The following is a 20,392-nucleotide window of genomic DNA, read 5'->3' as shown; positions in this document are numbered from 1 at the left end:
ACAGCGATTGGTGGAAAGTTTGAGGGGCAGGGCGGCCGGTGTCGTCCGGGAGCTGAACAGCCCTCGGCCTCCCTGGCGGAGTATCTGGAAGCTTTGGAGGGAGCGTTTGGAATGTCGGGAGATTCCTGGGAGCTTTTAGTGGAGTTTCACCACATGTGGCAGGGTAGAGGGGAAAAGCTCTCAGAATACATTTTTCGGCTGGAGAGAATGCTTACTGGGTTGCGACGCCAAGGGGTAGTGAAGGCGGACGAAGTGGTAAGGTTGAGGATGAGTCAGTTATTTAGTGGTTCCCTAGAGGAGGAAAAGGTGGCTTGGAGTCTCCGGCAGTCCTATAAAAGGAGCCCCCCTCCATTATTCAGGCAGCTGATTAGAAAGGTGCGGGAGGATGAGAGCACGTTGGGCTGGAAAGTGGGCTCCGGTCACCGGGGACAATCCTCAGCGGTACAGGAGGTGGTGGCCGGGTTGAGAACCGAGAAACCCAAGCGGTCCCAGGGGGGGTAGGGACCCCTCGCTTGAGGGGATGGACAGGGAGAGTACCCCCTTCGGGGGACGTCCCACGCAGTGGACTGGGAGTGGCGGGCGTTTTGGGAGAGGGGCGGTGGGTAGCGTGTGCTATAACTATGGGAAAGTGGGGCATTTCCAGCGGGAATGTGAGCGTCCAGGGGTGTGCTACAGCTGTGGGTAAGAGGGTCACTTTCGGAGGGATTGTGAGAGACAAGGCACCCCGCGGAGGGCGACTAAGAAGGGAGAGGTGTCGGGAAACTTAGGAGAGACTCAGTGAGGGGACGGACTGGAGGAACACGTTCCCAGAAATCAGTCATGGGACCCCAAGAGCCCAAGCCCTTATTCTAGATGGATTAGTGGGGCCCCGTTCCAGCATAGAGGGAATCTTTGCAAGAGCCATCCTTGACACAGGATCGCAGGTTACCTTATTGTACTGGTCGTTCTACAACAGATATCTAAAGCATTTGCCAGTAACTCCGTCGAATGCACTGGAAGTTTGGGGTATAAGTGATGGCGACTACCCGTAAGATGGGTACCTGTCAGTGAGATTGGAATTCTCGGAGGACGATCTGGGAGTGTCGGAAGCCCTTGAGACGTTGGTGTTGGTTTGCCCGGATCCAGTGGAAACCGGTGGCGTTGCCCTGCTAGTGGGGACTAACTCCCCTCTGGTGCGACAGCTCTTGGAAGCCTGTAAGGAGAAGGTGGGGGAGAACTTTCTGGAGACCCTCTCAGTACACCCAGTGTTTCGAGCGGTGTTTGAAGAAGTGGGTGACCCCCAGGGGCTGGATCCTGAGTTCAATCGAGGGACAGTGTGGTGTACTGAGGTGAGGCCTAAGGTGATATGGCCAGGGGAGGTGGCACTAGTGATGGGGACCCCCAGATTTCCCAGAGTACCGGCGGGCAGGGCCTTGTTAGTAGACGCCCAGGAAGACCTTGAAGGGGAGTCCCAGTTCCCGGCTGGGGTGCTGGTGAGACCTGAATTGCAGAGGCCCTCGGTTGTACAGGCACGGCGGATGGGGGTGATTGTAAGGAACACAACGGAGAGGGAGATCACCTTTAAGCGCGGGATGCCCCTCGCGCACTTGTTCCCGGTGACGGTGATGTCTAGCCGGGAGCCCCACTGGAGGAAAACTATTGGAGAACAGGGGGCGGCTGACCGAAGAGGCCTTTAATTTTGAGGACTCCCCCGTACCACCGGAGTATAAGAGGAGGCTGGTGGAGAAGATGCTGAAGCTAGGGGATGTCTTTTCTCAGGGCGAGTTTGATGTGGGATGTTCCAAGAGCACTCGTCAACACTATCCAAATGACACCCCGTTTAGAGAAAGGTCGCGGCGGTTGGCCCCAGCAGATGTGGAAGATGTGCGGCAGTTGAAGGATGCAGGGATTATCGAGGAGTCCCGGAGCCCCTATGCGTCCTCCATAGTAGTGGCTAGGAAAAAAAATGGGAAGGTACGCGTGTGCGTGGACTATAGGACCCTGAACCGGCGCACTGTCCCCGACCAGTATAAGGTCCCGAGGGTTGAAGACGCGTCGGCCTGTCTGAGTGCTGCCCAGTGGTTTAGTGCCTTGGATTTGCGGAGTGGGTATTACCAGATTCCGATGAGTGAGGCTGATAAAGACAGCCTTCATCTGTCCCCTGGGATTCTTTCAGTTCGAACGAATGCCCCAGGCATATGGAGGCTCCAGCCATCTTCCAGAGGCTCATGGAGAGGACAGTGGGGGATATGAACCTGCTGGAGGTGTTGGTGTACCTGAACGACCTGATAGTGTTTGGATCTACTTTGGAGGAACATGAGGAGTGGCTGCTGAAGGTGCTGAGTCGGCTGAAGGAGGAAGGGTTAAAACTTTCCCTGGATAAATGCCAGTTCTGTAAGCCGTCAGTCGGCTATGTTGGACACATATTTTCGTGAGATGGAGTGGCTACTGATCTGGCTAAGATAGATGCAGTGACCACCTGGCCGAGACCCCAGAAGGTGAGCACCTTATGCTCGTTTTTGGGGTTCTGTGGATATTACCGGTGATTCGCGAAAGGATACGTTAAAATGAGTCACCCATTGAACCAGCTGTTGTGTGGATATCCACCTGTGGGGAAGAAAAGGAAGGTGGACCAAGGGCAGGAGGCAGGTGGATACTTGAACCCAGCGAAGCCCTTTGGACCGAGGTGGGATGCTCAATGTGAGGAGGCGTTCTAATCTCTGAAAAGGGCGCTGACACAGGCCCTAGTGTTGGCTTTTGCCGAACCCCGGAAGCCGTATGTGCTGCACACTGATGTCAGTCAAGAGGGTCTGGAGGCTGTTCCGTACCAGGAACAGGGCAAAGGATTGAGGCCGGTGGCGTTTGTCAGCCGAAGTTTGTCGCCATCTGAGAGAAACTATCCCACTCACAAGTTGGAGTTCCTGGCGCTGAAATGGGCGGTGGTGGACAAATTGAGCGACTATCTATACGGAGCCAAGTTTGAGGTGAGAACGGACAACAACCCTCTCACTTATATTCTGACCTCGGCAAAACTGGATGCTACTGGGCATCCGTGGTTGGCGGCCTTGTCTGCCTATGAGTTCAGCCTGAAGGCCGGGGGTCGGAACATCGATGCAGGTGCTTTATCTCGTCAGGCGCATGAGGGGTCGGGCACGGCCGAGGAGTGGGTGGGCGTCCCTGCCCCGGGAGTGAAAGCCATGTGTCAATTTGCGAGCGACGCTGAAGCAGGAGCCCCGATGGGGCCAGATCGGGCAGTGGATCAATTGGCAATTGGGGGCAGATGATGATGCGCTACCCACTGAGTACTGTAATTTGACACAGGCAGCTGCCGGAGGTGAGCCCCCAGGAAGTGGGGGTGGCTCAGCGTGATGACCTGGGCATTGGCACTATCTGGTACGCGGTTAGACAGGGGGATATGGCTCAGGCGGAGAAGGCGAAGCACGCCTCGGTGCCCTTACCACTGAAGGAGTGGCCTCTGTTGAAGCTGAAGAACCAAATCTTGTACCGGGTCACATCACCCCCGGACCACCTCCAGTGTTGGCAACTGGTTATGCCTGAGAAGTATCAGAAGATTGTGCTCCAGGCACTACATGATGATTCCAGGCACATGGGGGTGGAAAAGACCTATGGATTATTCAAGGACCGGTTTTACTGGCCCCAGATGAGGGGGAAGGTTGAAGAATACCGTAAAAAATGCAGTCGCTGCATCCGGAGGAAGACCCTGCCTGTGCAGGCAGCTCCTTTGTCCCACTTGCAGAGTGCGGGACCCATGGACCTGGTGTGTATGGATTTCCTGTCTATTGAGCCGGACACCAGCAATACCGCGAATGTTTTGGTCCTCACGGATCACTACACTAGATATGCTCAGGCGTTTCCCACTAAGGACCAGAAAGCGACTACAGTGGCGAAGGTGTTATGGGAGAAGTACTTTGTTCATTATAGCCTCCCCCGGTGGATCCATAGTGATCAGAGACAGGACTTTGAGAGCAGGCTTATCCATGAATTACTGGGTATGCTTGGGGTCGAGAAATTCAGGACCACACCTTATCACCCGCTGGGTGATCCTCAGCCCGAGAGGTTTAACCGGACCCTGTTGGACATGCTCGGGACTCTGGAGATCGGTCAGAAGAGTAAGTGGAGTCAGCACATCGGGTATTTGGTTCACTGTTACAATGGTACTCGCAATGACGCTACGGGGTACTCGCCTTATTATCTGATGTTTGGGCGGGAAGCGAGGTTGCCCATTGACCGTGTTTTGGGACTGAAGCGGGTGAATTACCTTCAAAACCATATCTGAAGTATGTATCCGATATGAGGAGAGAGTTGAAAAGGGCGTACGAGTTGGCTGAGGCCACCAAGCAGAATCAGAGGAATAAGAGGAGCTATGATCAGAAAGTGAAGTTCGCCCAACTACTGCCGGGAGACCGGGTCCTTATACGGAATTTAGGACTACCTGGTAAGCACAAGTTGGCGGATCGCTGGGCGACCACCCCCTATGTGGTAGAGAGTCAGATGCCAAATCTACCTGTTTACCAGGTGAGACCAGTGGATGGGAAGGGGCCTGTCAAGGTACTCCATCGGAACCACCTGTTGCCCTTGGGTCAAGAGGTGCAGGTAGACCAAGATCCCAAATGGGAGTTTACGCCTAGTACGAGGACTCTGCGAGGACGTGGGGCGAGGGAAGGGCCTGCTGCGAAAGAGACGGGTCCGGTCCCCAACCCCGGAAAGGGATAATGCTTCGGAAGACAATGGTTCGGATGAGTGGCACCTATTTCCATTCGCTAATCCCCCGATACCGGAAGAAGAGGCTCCTGGCCCTTCCTCCACTGAGTTAGGTGAGAGGAGGGAGGGTGTTGAGGAGCAGCCTGAGATACAGCTGGCATTGGGGGGAGAAAGGGTGGAACCAGAACCCGAGACAGAGGGCTCACAGTGAGGGAGAGGGTGAGGGTCCGACAGGTAGGCCCAGGGTGTCTCCCGTGGTGTCTGAGCCGGAAGGGTCGGCAGAGGAGGTACGGAGGTCTCAGAGAAGTAGGCACCCCCCGGAGAGGTTGACCTATACAGTGCCGGGAGAACAGGGTGTGATCTCTACTGCCCTGGGAAGTTATGTCACTGCTTTATGCACCTGGGTTGGGTTTTGTGTTTTGCAAGGAGCAATGGTGAACTCTGTTAATGTCATTAGGGCATGACTTTAATTTGGTGGGGGGAGAGTGTAAGGGTTTTTTTCTTTTATGTTACTGCATATGTTAATCAAAATGGCTTCTTTGTTATGTTAAATGCTGAGAAGGTTCTCTCGCTGCAGCTTGTTTGGGTTATCTTATTGATAAGAGAGCGAATGAACCAATGAGTGTCCATGTTATTCTTCTTTGGGGTGATATTCTGTCTCATGTGGCTGGGAAGTGGTGTTTTTGGCGGGGAGTTGGAGGAGAGACCGGCCCTGGTCGATCACTTTGGGTGGTCCCGAGCTGCGAGTCGAGGGGCTCCGAGTGGATCTCAGGGGAAAGAGAGACGGTTCCGGGTATTTGAGCTCCAACTGTGTGCATGAAGAAATCGAACTTTGATAAGTCTGGTGCCTTTTTCTTTTCCTTTTATATTGTATCTCTAGTCCTAGTAAGATTTATAAAGTGTAATCTGTAAAATGTACATTGTGTGCTGGCTGATGACTAATGTTTGAGGCTGAATCAGGTGGCATTGCACAGCAACTGACGCAACTGGGAGACAAGGTTGGGCAGTGGACGGGGTTTCCCCTAGATAAACACGAGCTGATGTAGCTGAGCGTTACACTTACATTCATGTTTCACCCATCATCTACTTGTAAACCTGCTGGCTGATCCTCAGCTCTGGTTCCCATCCCCCTACTGTGAAACCTAAAGTGCTCTGCAATCAACAATAGTCTTGATTCTAAATGTTTCTGCATTACTTTCACGATATCAGCAAAACTCATTTCAGTTGGTTTGGTTGGAGCAGTCAACTTTCAAAGCAAACCGTATTCCTTTAAACCCAATGCACTTAACAAAACTGGTACTTGTTTCTCATTGGCTGTTTTATTTGCTTTAAAATAGTGTTCAATGCGCTCAGTATACAACAGCCAGTTACTTTTTGTGTAATCAAATGTGTCAATCTTTCCAATGCAGCCAGCCCATTTCTGCTTTTTAAATTTATGTTTCTAATCACTGTTACTCACTGTACTTGTCTGTTTTCTGCCTCAAACATCTTGCTGCGCTTCAACGGGTAGGTCATCATCTTGGGTTTGCTTTAAATCTTACTCGCCACCAATGTTATGTTTTCTAAATCTGAAACATAAAACTAATTGAAAGAAAAACATTGTATTTTTGTTTTTACTTTAAGAGAAGCACACATGTATTTCATGTAGCATCATTACCTACGTAATTCACTTTTTTTATACATATGCCCATAATTATTTAAAGGAAAAATGCTTAATCAAACAATATATTTTCAATATTATCCAAATACTACTGAAATATTAAATAGCCAACAAATAGCAGTCTTTAAAGATACTTCAGTAATGGTACATACAGAACTCAATTAAGCCTTTGAGGAACAGTAACTTGTTTTAACCATTTGGCCTACGTGATCTGATAGTCTGCTAAGTTCAGTGTTAATGTCCAATTTTCATTTGATCTGCAGAGGTATGGCCAGTTTTTCAGTAATTTCTAAACAGCTGTCTCTAATTCCTTTGAACCTCTCAGTTTAGTGCCATTTTTAAATACAGTACTGTATGTCCAATTTCCATTGGATTCCGGGCTGCTTAAATAGAGAAAAAAATATCAGAGTGAGAACCCGGGAAACGTACAGCCCAGAGGCCACTTCAGCCCGAGCTGATGTCTTTCCTAGGGGTTCTGCGGTATATCACTCTGAGTCCCTGCTGTTATTATCCATTCCTGGACGATTTAACATTTATACCGAACTAACGGGCACAATGTGTGAAATTATTCGGAGATTCTCAGTCAGCTTCACCACAGTCCACAGACACTCTCCGGAGGCCCGGAGGCCCAGAGTCACATCGCCCAGGAGCCCGCGGACACCTGGCGGAAGTTTTAGAGGCGGACACCAGGGCCGGAATTTTGCGCCGGAACACTTGTTCCGGGGACTTCTGGCGGTGTGACTTTGCGAAGATGGCGGTTTTGGGAGCGTGTGTGCGGCGGCTGGAGAGTGCGGTACAGCGGCCTGAATTGTTACTGAGGTAACGGGGAGAGAGTAGATAAAGGTGGGGGATGAGGTAACGGGTGTTCTGGGGTAATTCGGAGAGGGAGATAAGGTAACTGAGGTGGTCTGGGATAACAGGGAGGGATCAACCTACAAGTGAGGACATCTCTGACACTGAGACTGGGTCTGTGGCTTAGTAGGGGTGGGAGGCAGGAGAAATGAGCTGTAGTGACGGGGGATTTGTTGGTTGGGGAAACAGAAAGGAGCTTCTGTTTCCTTAACCAACGAGATTCCCAGATGGTTTGTTTTTAACGGGTGCCAGGGTCAGGGACACTTAGAATCGTCCGGAGTGTTCTTAAGTGGTTGGTTAAGCAGCCAGAGGTTGTGGTCCACGTTGGTACTGATGACATGGGTAGGAGGTGCGACGATTTGCTAAGGAGTTGGTGCAGGAGGGAGGACTTCAGGTATTTTGATCACTGGCCTCTCTTACAGAGAAAGTGGGACCTGTACTGGTGGGATATTGTGCATCTGAACTGGAGGGTGACTAATATATAGTTGAAAGGTTTACTAGTTCTGCTTGATGGGGGGGGGGGCAGTTGTTGTGGTTAAGCTAGAGTTGCAGGGGGATGGGGTTCAGAGTGCCAGAACAGACAGTGGAGATGTTGTTAAGCCTACATACAAGGTCAGAAATTGAAAGGTTGAGCATGGTGGGAGTAATGTACTGAGCTATGTATATTTCAATGCAAGTAGTATTGTAGGAAAGGCAGATGAGCTTTGGGCGTGGACTAGCACGTGGAATTATGACATTGCAATTGTACTGAGACTTAAAGGTGTTTGTCAAATGTGTTCAAAAAAGTTTCCTTATTCAGTACATAAAAATCCCAACTGGAGAGAGTGCAATACTGGATCTCATAAGGGAATGAGGCAGGGCAGGTGACAGAAGATTGCATCTTGATTTCATAATGCCATTAGTTTCAAGGTAATTATAGGTTGAAATTCTAAATTGGGTAAAGAGCAATTTTGATGGTATCAGAAAGGATCTGGCAAATGTGGATCGGGGCAGGTTGTTTTCTGGCAAAGGTGTACTTGTTGAGGGGGAGGTCTTCAAAAATAAAATTTTGAGAATACAAAGCTGGTATGTGCCTGTCAGAATAAAAGGCAAGGATAGCAGGTTTAGGAAAGCTTCGTGTTTGAGATATTGAGGCCCTGCTTAGGAAGAGAGGAAGTGCATAGCAGCTCTCGGCAGATTGGAGCATGTGAGGTACTTGAGTATAAGAAGTGCAGAAGAACGCTTAAGAAAGAAATTGGAAGGGCTAAAAGAAGACATGAGGTTGCTGTAGCGGACAAGGTGAAGGAGCATCCTAAGGGCTTCTACAGGTATATTAAGAGCAAGAGTGTAACAAGGAATGAAATTAGTCCTCATGAAGATCGAAGTGGTCATCTCCACATGGAGCTGAAAGAGATGAGAGATATCTTAAATGGATTTTTTGCATCTGTATTTATTCGAGACAGACACAGAGCTATAGATGTGAGGCAATGCAGTGGCAAGCTCGTGGACCCTATACAGATTACAGAGGAGGGGGTGCATGCGATCTTGAGGCAAAGTAGGATAAATCCCCAGGGCCTGACAAGATGTTCCCTCCGACCTTGTGGGACAGCCCTAGTAGATATATTTAAAACATCCTTAACAACAGGTGAGGTGCTAATCTTCGTTGTGCTCTTTAAAAAAGATTCCAAGAATAAGCCAGGAAATTATTGGCCAGTGAGACTTGAAATCAGTGGTGGGAAAGTTATATCCAGTCACTCAGGACACCTTCCAATAAAAGTATATGAATACACAAGGACAGATTAGGGATAGTCAACATGGCTTTGTGCATGCTAAGTGGTGACTAACGAATCTTAGAGTTTTTGAGGAAGTTTCCAGGAAGGTTGAAAGCAAGGCAGTGGATGTTGTCTACGTGGACTTTAGCTAGGCCCTTGACAAGGTCTCACATGGAAGGTTGGTCAAGAAGGTTCATTTGCTTGGCATTCAAGATGAGGTATTAATTTGGATTAGACATTGGCTTTGCAGAAAAAGCCAGAGAGGTGTATTGAATTGGCTGCCTCTGGCAGGTGGCCTGTGACTAGTGGTGTGCCGTAGGGAACAATGATCTGGATGATACTGTAGGTAACTGGACTAGCAAATTTGCAGATGACACCAAGATTGGGAGTGAAGTGGTGTGAGACCTGCGTCAGTCAGGGTGAACCATGGATATTGCGTCCTAGCTGTCTAGATACACAAGCCAGGGCAGTACGATATGGAGAGCAAGCTGTTGCCCATATAGCAGGCTCCCTCTCTCCACACGTCTGATGAATCTAAAGGAATAGCAGAAAGCAATACATTTTGGTACCAGGAGCATCACAGGAGTTACCAATCAGCATTGAATTCAATGTTGATTCAATGCCTTAGGGACTCCAGTACTGGATTTTTCCCTCATGGTTTACTCCCGGTCTTCCACATCAGTGGGGATAGCCACAAGGCACAGAAGTTTGAGATCAAAGTGTTCCTTCTCCTAGATAAGCTGCCAACCACAGCTGAGAAGCCACATCTACCCGAAACGACTGGTTTTAAGGCACCAGTAACCCACCTTTGCCCCTTCTCCTGTTAGCAGAAATGGTTCCACTGGGGTTAGTAGCTAAGCCACATGTGAAGACCAGGAGTTGGACCTGGTTGTCAGAGGCTATTTGAGGTGCATGCCATTGAGAGCATTTAATAGGTAGTGAGAGCTTGTCCCCATTACCACCCCCGGCTATAACAACCTTTCAGGAACCAGGAGAGTAGGGGACAGTGAGGAAGACTATCAAAGCTTTCAGCGGGATCTGGACCCACTGGAAAAATGGCAGGTGTGAGGTTTTACACTCTGGGAGGGCAAACCAGGGTAGGACTTGCACAGTGAGCAGTAGGGCACTGAGGAGTGCAGTAGAACAGAGTACAATACAGGTACGTAATTCCTTGAAAGTTGCGTCACAGTTAAATGCAATTGTAAAACTTTTGGCACATTTGCCTTCATAAGTCAAAATGCTGAGTTCAGGAGTTGGGATGTTATGTTGAAATTGGATAAGACATTGGTGAGGCTTAATTTAAAGTATTGTGTGCAGGTCTGGTTACCTGCCTACAGGAAGGATATCAATAAGATTGAAAGAGTGCAGAAAAAATTTACAAGGATATCACCAGGACTTCAGAACCTGAGTTGTACGGTAAGATTCAGTAGGATACGACTTTATTCTCTGGACCATAGGAGAATGAGAAGAGATTTGATAGAGTTATATAAAATTGTGAAGGGTACAGATAGGATAAATGCAAACAGGCTTTTTCCACTGAGGTTGACTGAGACTACAACTAGTGGCATGGGTTAAAGGTGAAATGTTTAGGAGGAACATGGAAGATTTATTACTCAGGGTGTTGAGAATGTGGAATGAGCTGCCAGCAGAAGTGGGCTTGATTTCAACATTTGAGAAATTTGGACAGGTATACGGATGGGAGGGGTATGGAGGGCTATGGTTCGGGTGCAGGTCGAAGAGACTAGGCAGATTCGTATATTGGCATGCACTAGATTGGCTGAAGGGCATCTTTCTGTGCTCTATGGTATGTGTCTGAAACCAGAAGTGTTAATACCTGTGAAACCATGAATGGAATGTGTAATGTCTGGATCCTGACTTGCTAGTGAGAATCTCTGATTAACTCTTAATCTCTTCTCGCTGACTCCCAGTGTGCAGGACAGACTGGCGTCGGAGTTCACTGCTCTCACAAAAGAGCTGTACGATTTCCAGAAAACACAGGAGGCAGATGGGGCTGCTGGAAGCCCATTGCAAGAGTTGGTTGTGGAACAGTTTGATGAAGAACAGATCTGGCAGGAGATTGAATTGCAAAACCATTCAGTACTAAACTATTTCAAAGGGGCAGTGGCTTTCCTTCATCGTGACAGTCTCAGCAGACTGAATGGAACAGAAAAGGCAGCAATTGACTCTCCTGTGGAAGAGTTAGAGATAGAAGATGATCATGAACTAGAAGAGAGCAGCGATGAAGAGACAGAACTGAAAAGCAGGGAAGTTAGTGCACAGAAATATCTGTCTGAAGAGCTAACTGATGAGGACTCTGACATCAACTTTGACATTGATGAGCTTGCGACAAGGACTAAGCTGAAGAAGGAAAGCCCCAAACACCCAAGCTCTGAGTTAGATGATAAATTTTTCAAACTTTCAGAAATGGAAGCTTTTTTAGAGAATGCTGAGAAGGAAGAAGCAAATGTGGAGAGTTATGATGAAATCAATTATTTTGAAGATATTCCCTCTGAAGATGAAGAAATTGTAAAAACAAAGACCAAGAAAAAGGTAATGGTTGTCTGAAACTCTTCACTCTGCTCTCTGATAGACCTGATGTGATAATTTTGTTTGCATCCATTGAGCCTTATTTTCTGACTATTCTTTACCTGTCAGCTTATTATGTACTAACCCTGGTTCCGAATTGATGAATAGGATGGCTTCCAGATGCAGCTGTCTGTGTGCCTTTGATCACTGGTGCATCTTGGCTTGTGTGTCATCAGAGGCATCTGCTTGGTTTCCTTGCATCTGTTTCCTACACCCCCTTTGATTCCCCTTGAGATATTCCCAGTTACTTGGGTGTGTGGCCTTTGCCTCCTCTCATTATTAGCCTCATTCACTCATTATTAATGGTACTAGTTGATTTTATTTTCCTTTCAACAGCAGGCTTGCTGGTGAATTCAGCACTCTGCATAGTTTCCTGATTGTGATTCACCCAGCTCAAAACAGAATAGGGAACTTGGCCTCTGCAGTGCAGTTCAGTCTCACTGGTCCATGTATTTATCCACTGACTCCCGTAGAAGAGTTGGTTACTGGAATGTCACAGGTCATCATGTGTAGAGATTGCTTTTGTCCCAGTCTGTCCAATTTCCTTCATCTGTACGAAAGGTACTTGTTTATTCATAAAGAAACTAAACATTAGGAAACATACCCTAGAAGACAGCTCATACTTTTATGTCAGTGAATCCTGTAAAAAAAAAAGGCCCCTATTTCCCAATTAGGGAACATTCCCCAGAGGACAGTTATTTCTCCTATGTCAGTGAATCCTATAACAAAGGCTCTTGTACCCCAGTTCCTCCCCCCCCCCCCGACACAATTTGAGATAACCCTTCTAAGGGGATCAGTGTGAGTTTAGGCTTTGATTTACAGAATGGAATCACTAACTCACTCGCATTCCAATACTCTCCCAACATATCCCAGGGAGGAACAGATTTTCTCCATTAGGTGGTTAAAGTGCAAATTCAGCTGTTTGGATTACAATTGAACCAGTACAACTGAATTGTGTTTCCTATTGTAATGTTTATGAGCCCTGGATGTGTTCAAGTTTGAAGTGTTCTTCTGGAGAGAAGGTGATGATGGTCTGTTTCTGATTTGTTGAATTCCAGAGGATACCAACCACTGTTCTCTCTAAACTGCACGGATGCACAGCCATGCAGTAACTGAAAAGCTTCCGTGCACATAACCTTTGTTGCCGCACAACTCAAATTTTCTATATATAATGTTAGTATAATTTGAAATTAGGCTGATATGAAAGCGGCCAGTGAAGGAGTAGAGCTTTGAGGCTTTGACTCGAGAGGCTTCGACGAGAAGAGGCGGAAGACAAGCTAGCTCGCAGTTAGTTTTTACAGTGTCACGGTGATGTGCCTCTCATATGAGATATGGCAGTCTTGGGGGAACTCCCCTGTCCCTCAGAGTCACATCTGCCAGAAGTGCATACGGCTGGGCGATCTGGAAGACCGTGTAAGGAATCTGGAGCAGCAGCTGGATGACCTTCGACTCATAAGGGAGAATGAGGCAGTCATAGATGAGAGCTACAGGGAGGTAGTCACACCTAGGCTGTCGGAAGCAGGTCATTGGGTGACAGTCAGAGGGGGGAAGTGAAGGTGAGCAGACAGCTAGTGCAGAGCACCCCTGTAGCCATTCCCCTGAATAATAAGTTTACCGTCCTGGATACTGTTGGCAAGGACGACCGACCAGGTGTGAGCCACGGTGGCAGGGCCTCCGGCACTGAGTCTGACCCTGTGGTGCAGAAGGGTGGGATGGAGAAGAGGAGAGCTGTCGTCATTGGAGACTCTATAGTCAGGGGAGCAGACAGGAGATTTTATGGACGTGAGAAGGACACCCGCATGGTTTGTTGCCTCCCGGGTGCCAGGGTCCAGGATGTCTCTGACCGGGTGCATGACATCCTGGTACGAGAGGGAAAGCAACCAGAAGTCGTGATACATGTTGGGACCAACGACGTAGGCAAGAAGAGGGATGAGGTCCTGAAGTGTAAGTTTCGGGAAGTAGGCAGAAGGCTGAAGAACAGGACCTCAAGGGTGGCGTTCTCAGGATTGCTGCCAGTGGTACGTGACAGTGATGGTAAGAATTGGAGGAGATGGCAGTTGAATGCGTGGCTGAGGAGTTGGTGCAGGGAGCAGGGTTTTAGATTTTTAGTTCATTGGGATCTCTTCTGGGGAAGGTGGGACCTGTACAGATTGGATGGGTTGCACCTGAACTCGAGGGGGAGCAATATCCTTGCAGGTAGGTTTGCTAGCATGGTTCGGGAGGATTTAAACTAACTTGCGAGGGGGATGGGACCCAGAGCGATAGAGCAGTGAAAGAAGTGCATGGAGTAAAGCCAGATCTAACATACAGAGAGGCTTTGAGGAAAGAGAAGCAGAATAAACGGTGTAAAGACAGTAAGGTAGAAGGCCTGAAATGTGTGTACCTCAATGCAAGAAGCATCAGGAGCAAAGGTGATGAACTGAGAGCTTGGATACATACATGGAATTATGATGTAGTGGCCATTACAGAGACTTGGCTGGCACCAGGGCAGGAATGGATTCTCAATATTCCTGGATTTCAGTGCTTTAAAAGGGATAGAGAGGGCGGAAAAAGGGGAGGAGGGGTGGCATTACTGGTCAGGGATACTTTTACAGCTACAGAAAGGGTGGGTAATGTAGCAGGATCCTCTTTTGATTCAATATGGGTGGAAGTCAGGAACAGGAAAGGAGCAGTTACTCTATTGGGGGTATTCTATAGGCCCCCTGGTAGCAGCAGAGATACAGAGGAGCAGATTGGGAGGCAGATTTTGGAAAGGTGCAAAAATAACAGGGTTGTTATCATAGGTGACTTTAACTTCCCTAATATTGATTGGCACCTGATTAGTTCCAAGGGTTTAGATGGGGCAGAGTTTGTTAAGTGTGTCCAGGATGGATTCCTGTCACAGTATGTGGACAGGCCAACCGGGAGAATGCCATACTAGATCTAGTACTAGGTAATGAACCGGGTCAGGTCACAGATCTCTCAGTGGGTGAGCATCTGGGGGACAGTAACCATTGCTCCCTGGCCTTTAGCATTATCGTGGAAAAGGATAGAATCAGAGAGGACAGAAAAATTTTTAATTGGGGAAAGGCAAATTATGAGGCTATAAGGCTAGAACTTGCGGGTGTGAATTGGGATGATGTTTTTGCAGGGAAATGTACTATGGACATGTGGTCGATGTTTAGAGATCTCTTGTGGGATGTTCGGGATAAATTTGTCCCGGTGAGGAAGATAAAGAATGGTAGGGTGAAGGAACAAGTGAGGTGGAAAATCTAGTCAGGTGGAAGAAGGCAGCATACATGAGGTTTAGGAAGCAAGGATCAGATGGGTCTATTGAGGAATATAGAGAAGCAAGAAAGGAGCTTAAGAAGGGGCTGAGGAGAGCAAGAAGGGGGCATGAGAAGGCCTTGGCGAGTAGGGTAAAGGAAAACCCCAAGGCATTCTTCAATTATGTGAAGAAAAAAAGGATGACAGAAGTGAAGGTAGGACCGATTAGGGATAAAGGTGGGAAGATGTGCCTGGAGGCTGTGAAAGTGAGCGAGGTCCTCAATGAATACTTCTCTTCGGTATTCAACAATGAGAGGGAACTTGATGATGGTGAGGACAATATGAGTGAGGTTGATGTTCTGGAGCATGTTGATATTAAGGGAGAGGAGGTGTTGGAGTTGTTAAAATACATTAGGACTGATAAGTCCTGGGGCCTGATGGAATATTCCCCAGGCTACTCCACGAGGCGAGAGAAGAGATTGCTGAGCCTCTGGCTAGGATCTTTATGTCCTCATTGTCCACGGGAATGGTACTGGAGGATTGGAGGGAGGTGAATGTTGTTCCCTTGTTCAAAAAAGGTAGTAGGGATAGTCCGGGTAATTATAAACCAGTGAGCCTTACATCTGTGGTGGGAAAGCTGTTGGAAAAGATTCTTAGAGATAGGATGTATAGGCATTTAGAGAATCATGGTCTGAGCAGGGACAGTCAGCATGGCTTTGTGAAGGGCAGATCGTGTCTAACAAGCCTGATAGAGTTCTTTGAGGAGGTGACCAGGCATATAGAGGAGGGTAGTGCAGTGGATGTGATCTATATGGATTTTAGTAAGGCATTTGACAAGGTTCCACACGGTAGGCTTATTCAGAAAGTTAGAAGGCATGGGATCCAGGGAAGTTTGGCCAGGTGGATTCAGAATTGGCTTGCCTGCAGAAGGCAGAGGGTGGTGGTGGAGGGAGTACATTCAGATTGGAGGATTGTGACCAGTGGTGTCCCACAAGGATCTGTTCTGGGACCTCTACTTTTTGTGATTTTTATTGACTACCTGGATGTTGGGGTAGAAGGGTGGGTTGGCAAGTTTGCAGACAACACAAAGGTTGGTGGTGTTGTAGATAGTGTAGAGGATTGTCAAAGATTGCAGAGAGGCATTGATAGGATGCAGAAGTGGGCTGAGAAGTGGCAGATGGAGTTCAACCTGGAGAAATGTGAGGACAAACTTTGGAAGGACAAACTCCAAGGCAGAGTACAAAGTAAATGGCAGGATACTTGGTAGTGTGGAGGAGCAGAGGGATCTTGGGGTACATGTCCACAGATCCCTGAAAGTTGCCTCACAGGTGGATAGGGTAGTTAAGAAAGCTTTCATAAGTCGAGGGATAGAGTTTAAGAGTCACGATGTAATGATGCAACTCTATAAAACTCTGGTTAGGCCACACTTGGAGTACTGTGTCCAGTTCTGGTCACCTCACTATAGGAAGGATGTGGAAGCATTGGAAAGGGTACAGAGGAGATTTATCAGGATGCTGCCTGGTTTTGAAAGTATGCATTATGATCAGAGATTAAGGGAGCTAGGGCTTTACTCTTTGGAGAGAAGGAGGATGAGAGGAGACATGATAGAGGTATACAAGATAATAAGAGGAATAGATAGAGTGGATAGCCAACGCCTCTTCCCCAGGGCTCCACTGCTCAATACAAGAGGGCATGGCTTTAAGGTAAGGGGTGGGAAGTTCAAAGGGGATATTAGAGGAAGGTTTTTTACTCAGAGAGTGGTTGGTGCGTGGAATACACTGCCTTAGTCAGTGGTGGAGGCAGATACACTAGTGAAGTTTAAGAGACTACTAGACAGGTATATGGAGGAATTTAAGATGGGGGCTTATATGGGAGGCAGGGTTTGAGGGTCGGTACAACATTGTGGGCCGAAGGGCCTGTACTGTGCTGTACTATTCTTTGTTCTATGTTTTTGAAATTTGGTACTCATTATTAAGTGCTGTGTCATATGAATTGGGTGATCATGGTCTACGACAAATTTTCTACAGAAGTGGTTGCCATCGCCTTCTTTTGAGTAGTGTCTTTAAAAGATGGATAACCCCAGCCATTATCACAATTCCTCAAAGATTGTCTGCCTGGCATCAGTGGTTGCATAACCAAGACTTGTGATGTGCACCGGCTGCTCAATCAAGCATCCACCACCTGCTCCCATGGCTTCACAAGACCCTGGCCAGGGGCTAAGCAGCTGCTACACCTTGACCAAGGGTCACCTGCAAGCTAATTCACCTTAGACCTCCTTTGATAGAGGCTGGAATGTCTTTAGCCTCTCGCTTTGAGTACCCCCTACTTTAAGTAGACTGCACATAAGAAGACCGTGGTAGCCTGCCTCACTGTCTATTGTCCAGCAGCACTTACATTCACAGTGATTTTGAGAGGTTGGAGATGAAACAAATTAGCTCTTGCCTGACGAGTGACTTGGATCTGCTCCAATTTGCCTATTGGCAAATGTCCACAGCAGATGTCATTTCATTGGCTCTTTACTCAACCCTGTAATGTCTGGACAGCAAAGATGTAAACATCAGGATGCTCTTTATCAACTACAGCTCAGCATTCAATACCATCATCCTCTCGAAATTGATCAATAAACTTCAAGACTTTGGCCTCAATACCATCTTGTGCACTTGGATTCTTGGTTTCCTCATTTGTAGACCCCAGTCAGTTCTGATTGGTAATAACCACAATTTCCATCAGCACAGGTGCACCACAAGGTTGTGTGCTTGGCCCCTGCTCTCCTTGCTTTATACTTAAGACTATATGGCTAAGCACAGCTCCAATGCCATTTTCAAGTTTGCTGATGACACCTCTGTCATGGGTGATGAATCAGCATATAGGAAGTAAATTGAAAATCTGGCTGAGTGGTGCCATAACAACAACCTCTTACTCAATGTCAGCAAGACCATGGAACTGATTATTGACTTCAGGAGGAGGAAACGAGAGGTCCATGAGCCAGCTCTCATTGAGGGATCAGAGGTGGAGAGGGTCAGCAACTTTGAATTCCTCATTGTGTCCTGGACCCAGCACGCAAGTGCAATTATGAAGAAAGCACAGGAATACCTCTACTTACGAGATGCAAAGATTTGGCCTGACACCTAAAATATAGACAAACTTCTATAGATGTGTAGTGGAGAGTATATCGACTGGCTGCATCACAGTCTGGTATGCAAACACCAATGCCCTTGAGTGGAAATTTTTACAAATATAGTGAATATGGCCCAGTCCATCATGGGTTAAGCCCTCCCCACCACTGAGCACGTCTACATGAAATGTTGTCTCAGGAAAGTAGCATCCATCATCAGGGATCCCACCACACAGGACATGCTGTTTTTCAATGCTACCATCAGGAAGGTGGTACAGGAGCCTCAGGACCCACACCACAGGTTCAGGCACAATTATTATCCCTCAACCATTAAGCTCCTAAACCAGAGGGGATAACTTCACTCATCTTCACTTGCCCCACCATTGAAATGTTTCAACAGCCTATGGACACGCTTCCATCTTATGTTTTTGATATTTATTGCTCACACTTTTATTATTATTTATTTATTTCTGTATTTGCAGAGTTTGTTGTCTTTAACCCACTGGTTGAACACCCAAGTTGCTGTGGTTTTTCATTGATTCTTTTACGATTATTATTCTATTATGGATTTATTGAGTACGCCTGCAAGAAAATGAATCACAGGGTTGTATACGGTGACATACATGTACTTTGGTAATGAAGTTACTTTGAACTTTTGAAAAAGCACAAAAAAAGTAAGATAAACACAATAATAAAACAAATAAATATAAATACATTAGATAGCTTGAAAATATAAATTGATTGTGTGTCCATAAAGTGACACTAGGTATAGGAGTGTCACTACTTAAGTATTTGTGTTTGGGGTGTGTGTGGAAGGGTGGGTTAGTGGGTGGAGGTGTTGATCAGCCTTGCTGCTTGGGGAAGTAACTGTTTTCAGTCTGGTTGTCCTGGCATGAATGTAATGTAGCTTCCTTCCTGATGGGCGGGTTGGATCCTTGATATTATTGGCTCTTTTCTGGCACCTCTCTGTATATATGTCCTTGATGGTGGGTAGGCTGGTGCTGGTGATGCATTGGGCACCTTTGACTACCCTTTGTCTGCCACAGTGCAGTTTCTGTACCATGCAGTGATGCAGCTTGTTAGGAGGATCAATAGAAGGATATTAGTATGGGTGTGCATAGTCCAGCTCTCTTCAGCCTCTCCCGAAAGTAGAGGTGTTGGAGAGCTTTCCTGACTCTGTAGAATATGTTCTGTGATCATGAGTGGTTGCGTGAGATGTGCACTTCCAGGAGTTTGAAACTGCTGTGCTGATCATGTGGATAGTCAGAGGTTTTTTTCCCAGGACTGAAATGGCTAACATGAGAGGGCACAGTTTTAAGATGCCTGGAAGCAGGTAGAGAGGAGATGTCAGGGGTAAGTTTTTTTTACAGAGAGAGTGGTGAGTGCGTGGAATGGGCTGCCGGCGACGGTGGTGGAGGTGGATACGATAGAGTCTTTTAAGAGACTCCTGGATAGGTACATGGCTTGTTAACATTGAGGAAAAGGTTATTTGCCTGTCACCGGGTTCTGAGTTCTTCCACCTCCTTTCTGTAGGCTGTCTTGTTGGTGACCTCAACCACTATCATGTCATTAGTGAACCTGACAATGTGATTACTTGGATGTTTAGCTGTACAGTCATGTGTATAGCAATGGGCTCAACATAGCTGCAGACTCTACAGACATGGGCTGGCAATGCCATGACAATGTGTGGCATATTTCCAAGGGTTTCCAAAGGCATTGTTCCTCTTCTTAATGTCAAGATCAGATATAAGCTGACTAGTTATGACTTGTTCCGTACCCTTTGGTCATGATTTGTATACCATTTGGTAAAGGTCTGAGAACGGGTTGGCTGTTCATCCTCCAGTGGAAACGGTTAATGGATGGGTTGTGATGGTGTGACAAAGAACTCTGTAATAATGTTTTTACATATTTAAATTTTGTTTGTTTGTCAGACTAAAAGTTCTAAGAACCTGAAATACAAAGATTACTTTGACCCGACTGAATGTCAGGAACCTGCAGCAGAAGATGGCAAAGCAGCAAAGCGAAAACTAAAGCCAGAAGAATCTGGGAACAACCAGGATCGAGATGAGTAAGTTTCCAAGTTATTTTCTCCATTTTTCCCTCTGCTCCATATACTTCCAGTCAACCTTTCTTGATAGCTCATCCATAAGACCATAAAACATCAGAGCATAATTTAAGATCATTCAGCCCATTGAGAATACTTTGTCATTCAATCATGGCTGATTTTTTTCCCCCCAAACCCGATCTCCCCATAACTCTTGACTCATTTAATCAAGAATCTATCAATCTCTGCTTTCAAATACACCCAATGACTTGGCCTCTACAGCCCTCCGTGGCAACAAATTCCATAGATTCACCACCATATGGCTGAGGAAATCCCTCCTCAACTCAGTCTTAGAGGGTTATCTCTTTATTCTCAGGCTGTGCCTTCGATTCCTAGAATCTACTACTAATGGAACAATCGTCTCTGTGTCCACTCTA

General features: G+C 47.1%; 1 protein-coding gene across 1 annotated transcript in view; it reads left to right on the top strand.

The window, feature by feature from the left end:
* Positions 1-7,074: 7,074 nt before the first annotated feature.
* Positions 7,075-20,392, top strand: part of mphosph10 (M-phase phosphoprotein 10 (U3 small nucleolar ribonucleoprotein)) — a 31,262-nt gene continuing 17,944 nt past the window's right edge. The window contains exons 1-3 of the mRNA XM_072282089.1: positions 7,075-7,180; positions 10,893-11,514; positions 19,843-19,979. Coding sequence (XP_072138190.1) covers positions 7,113-7,180; positions 10,893-11,514; positions 19,843-19,979 — 827 coding nt within the window. The 5' untranslated portion in view covers positions 7,075-7,112. The remainder of the gene's footprint in view (positions 7,181-10,892; positions 11,515-19,842; positions 19,980-20,392) is intronic.

This window comes from Mobula birostris, chromosome 18 (assembly GCF_030028105.1).
Source record: "Mobula birostris isolate sMobBir1 chromosome 18, sMobBir1.hap1, whole genome shotgun sequence".
Classification (NCBI taxonomy): Eukaryota; Metazoa; Chordata; class Chondrichthyes; order Myliobatiformes; family Myliobatidae; genus Mobula; species Mobula birostris.
This window is presented reverse-complemented; position numbering and strand designations above follow the sequence as displayed.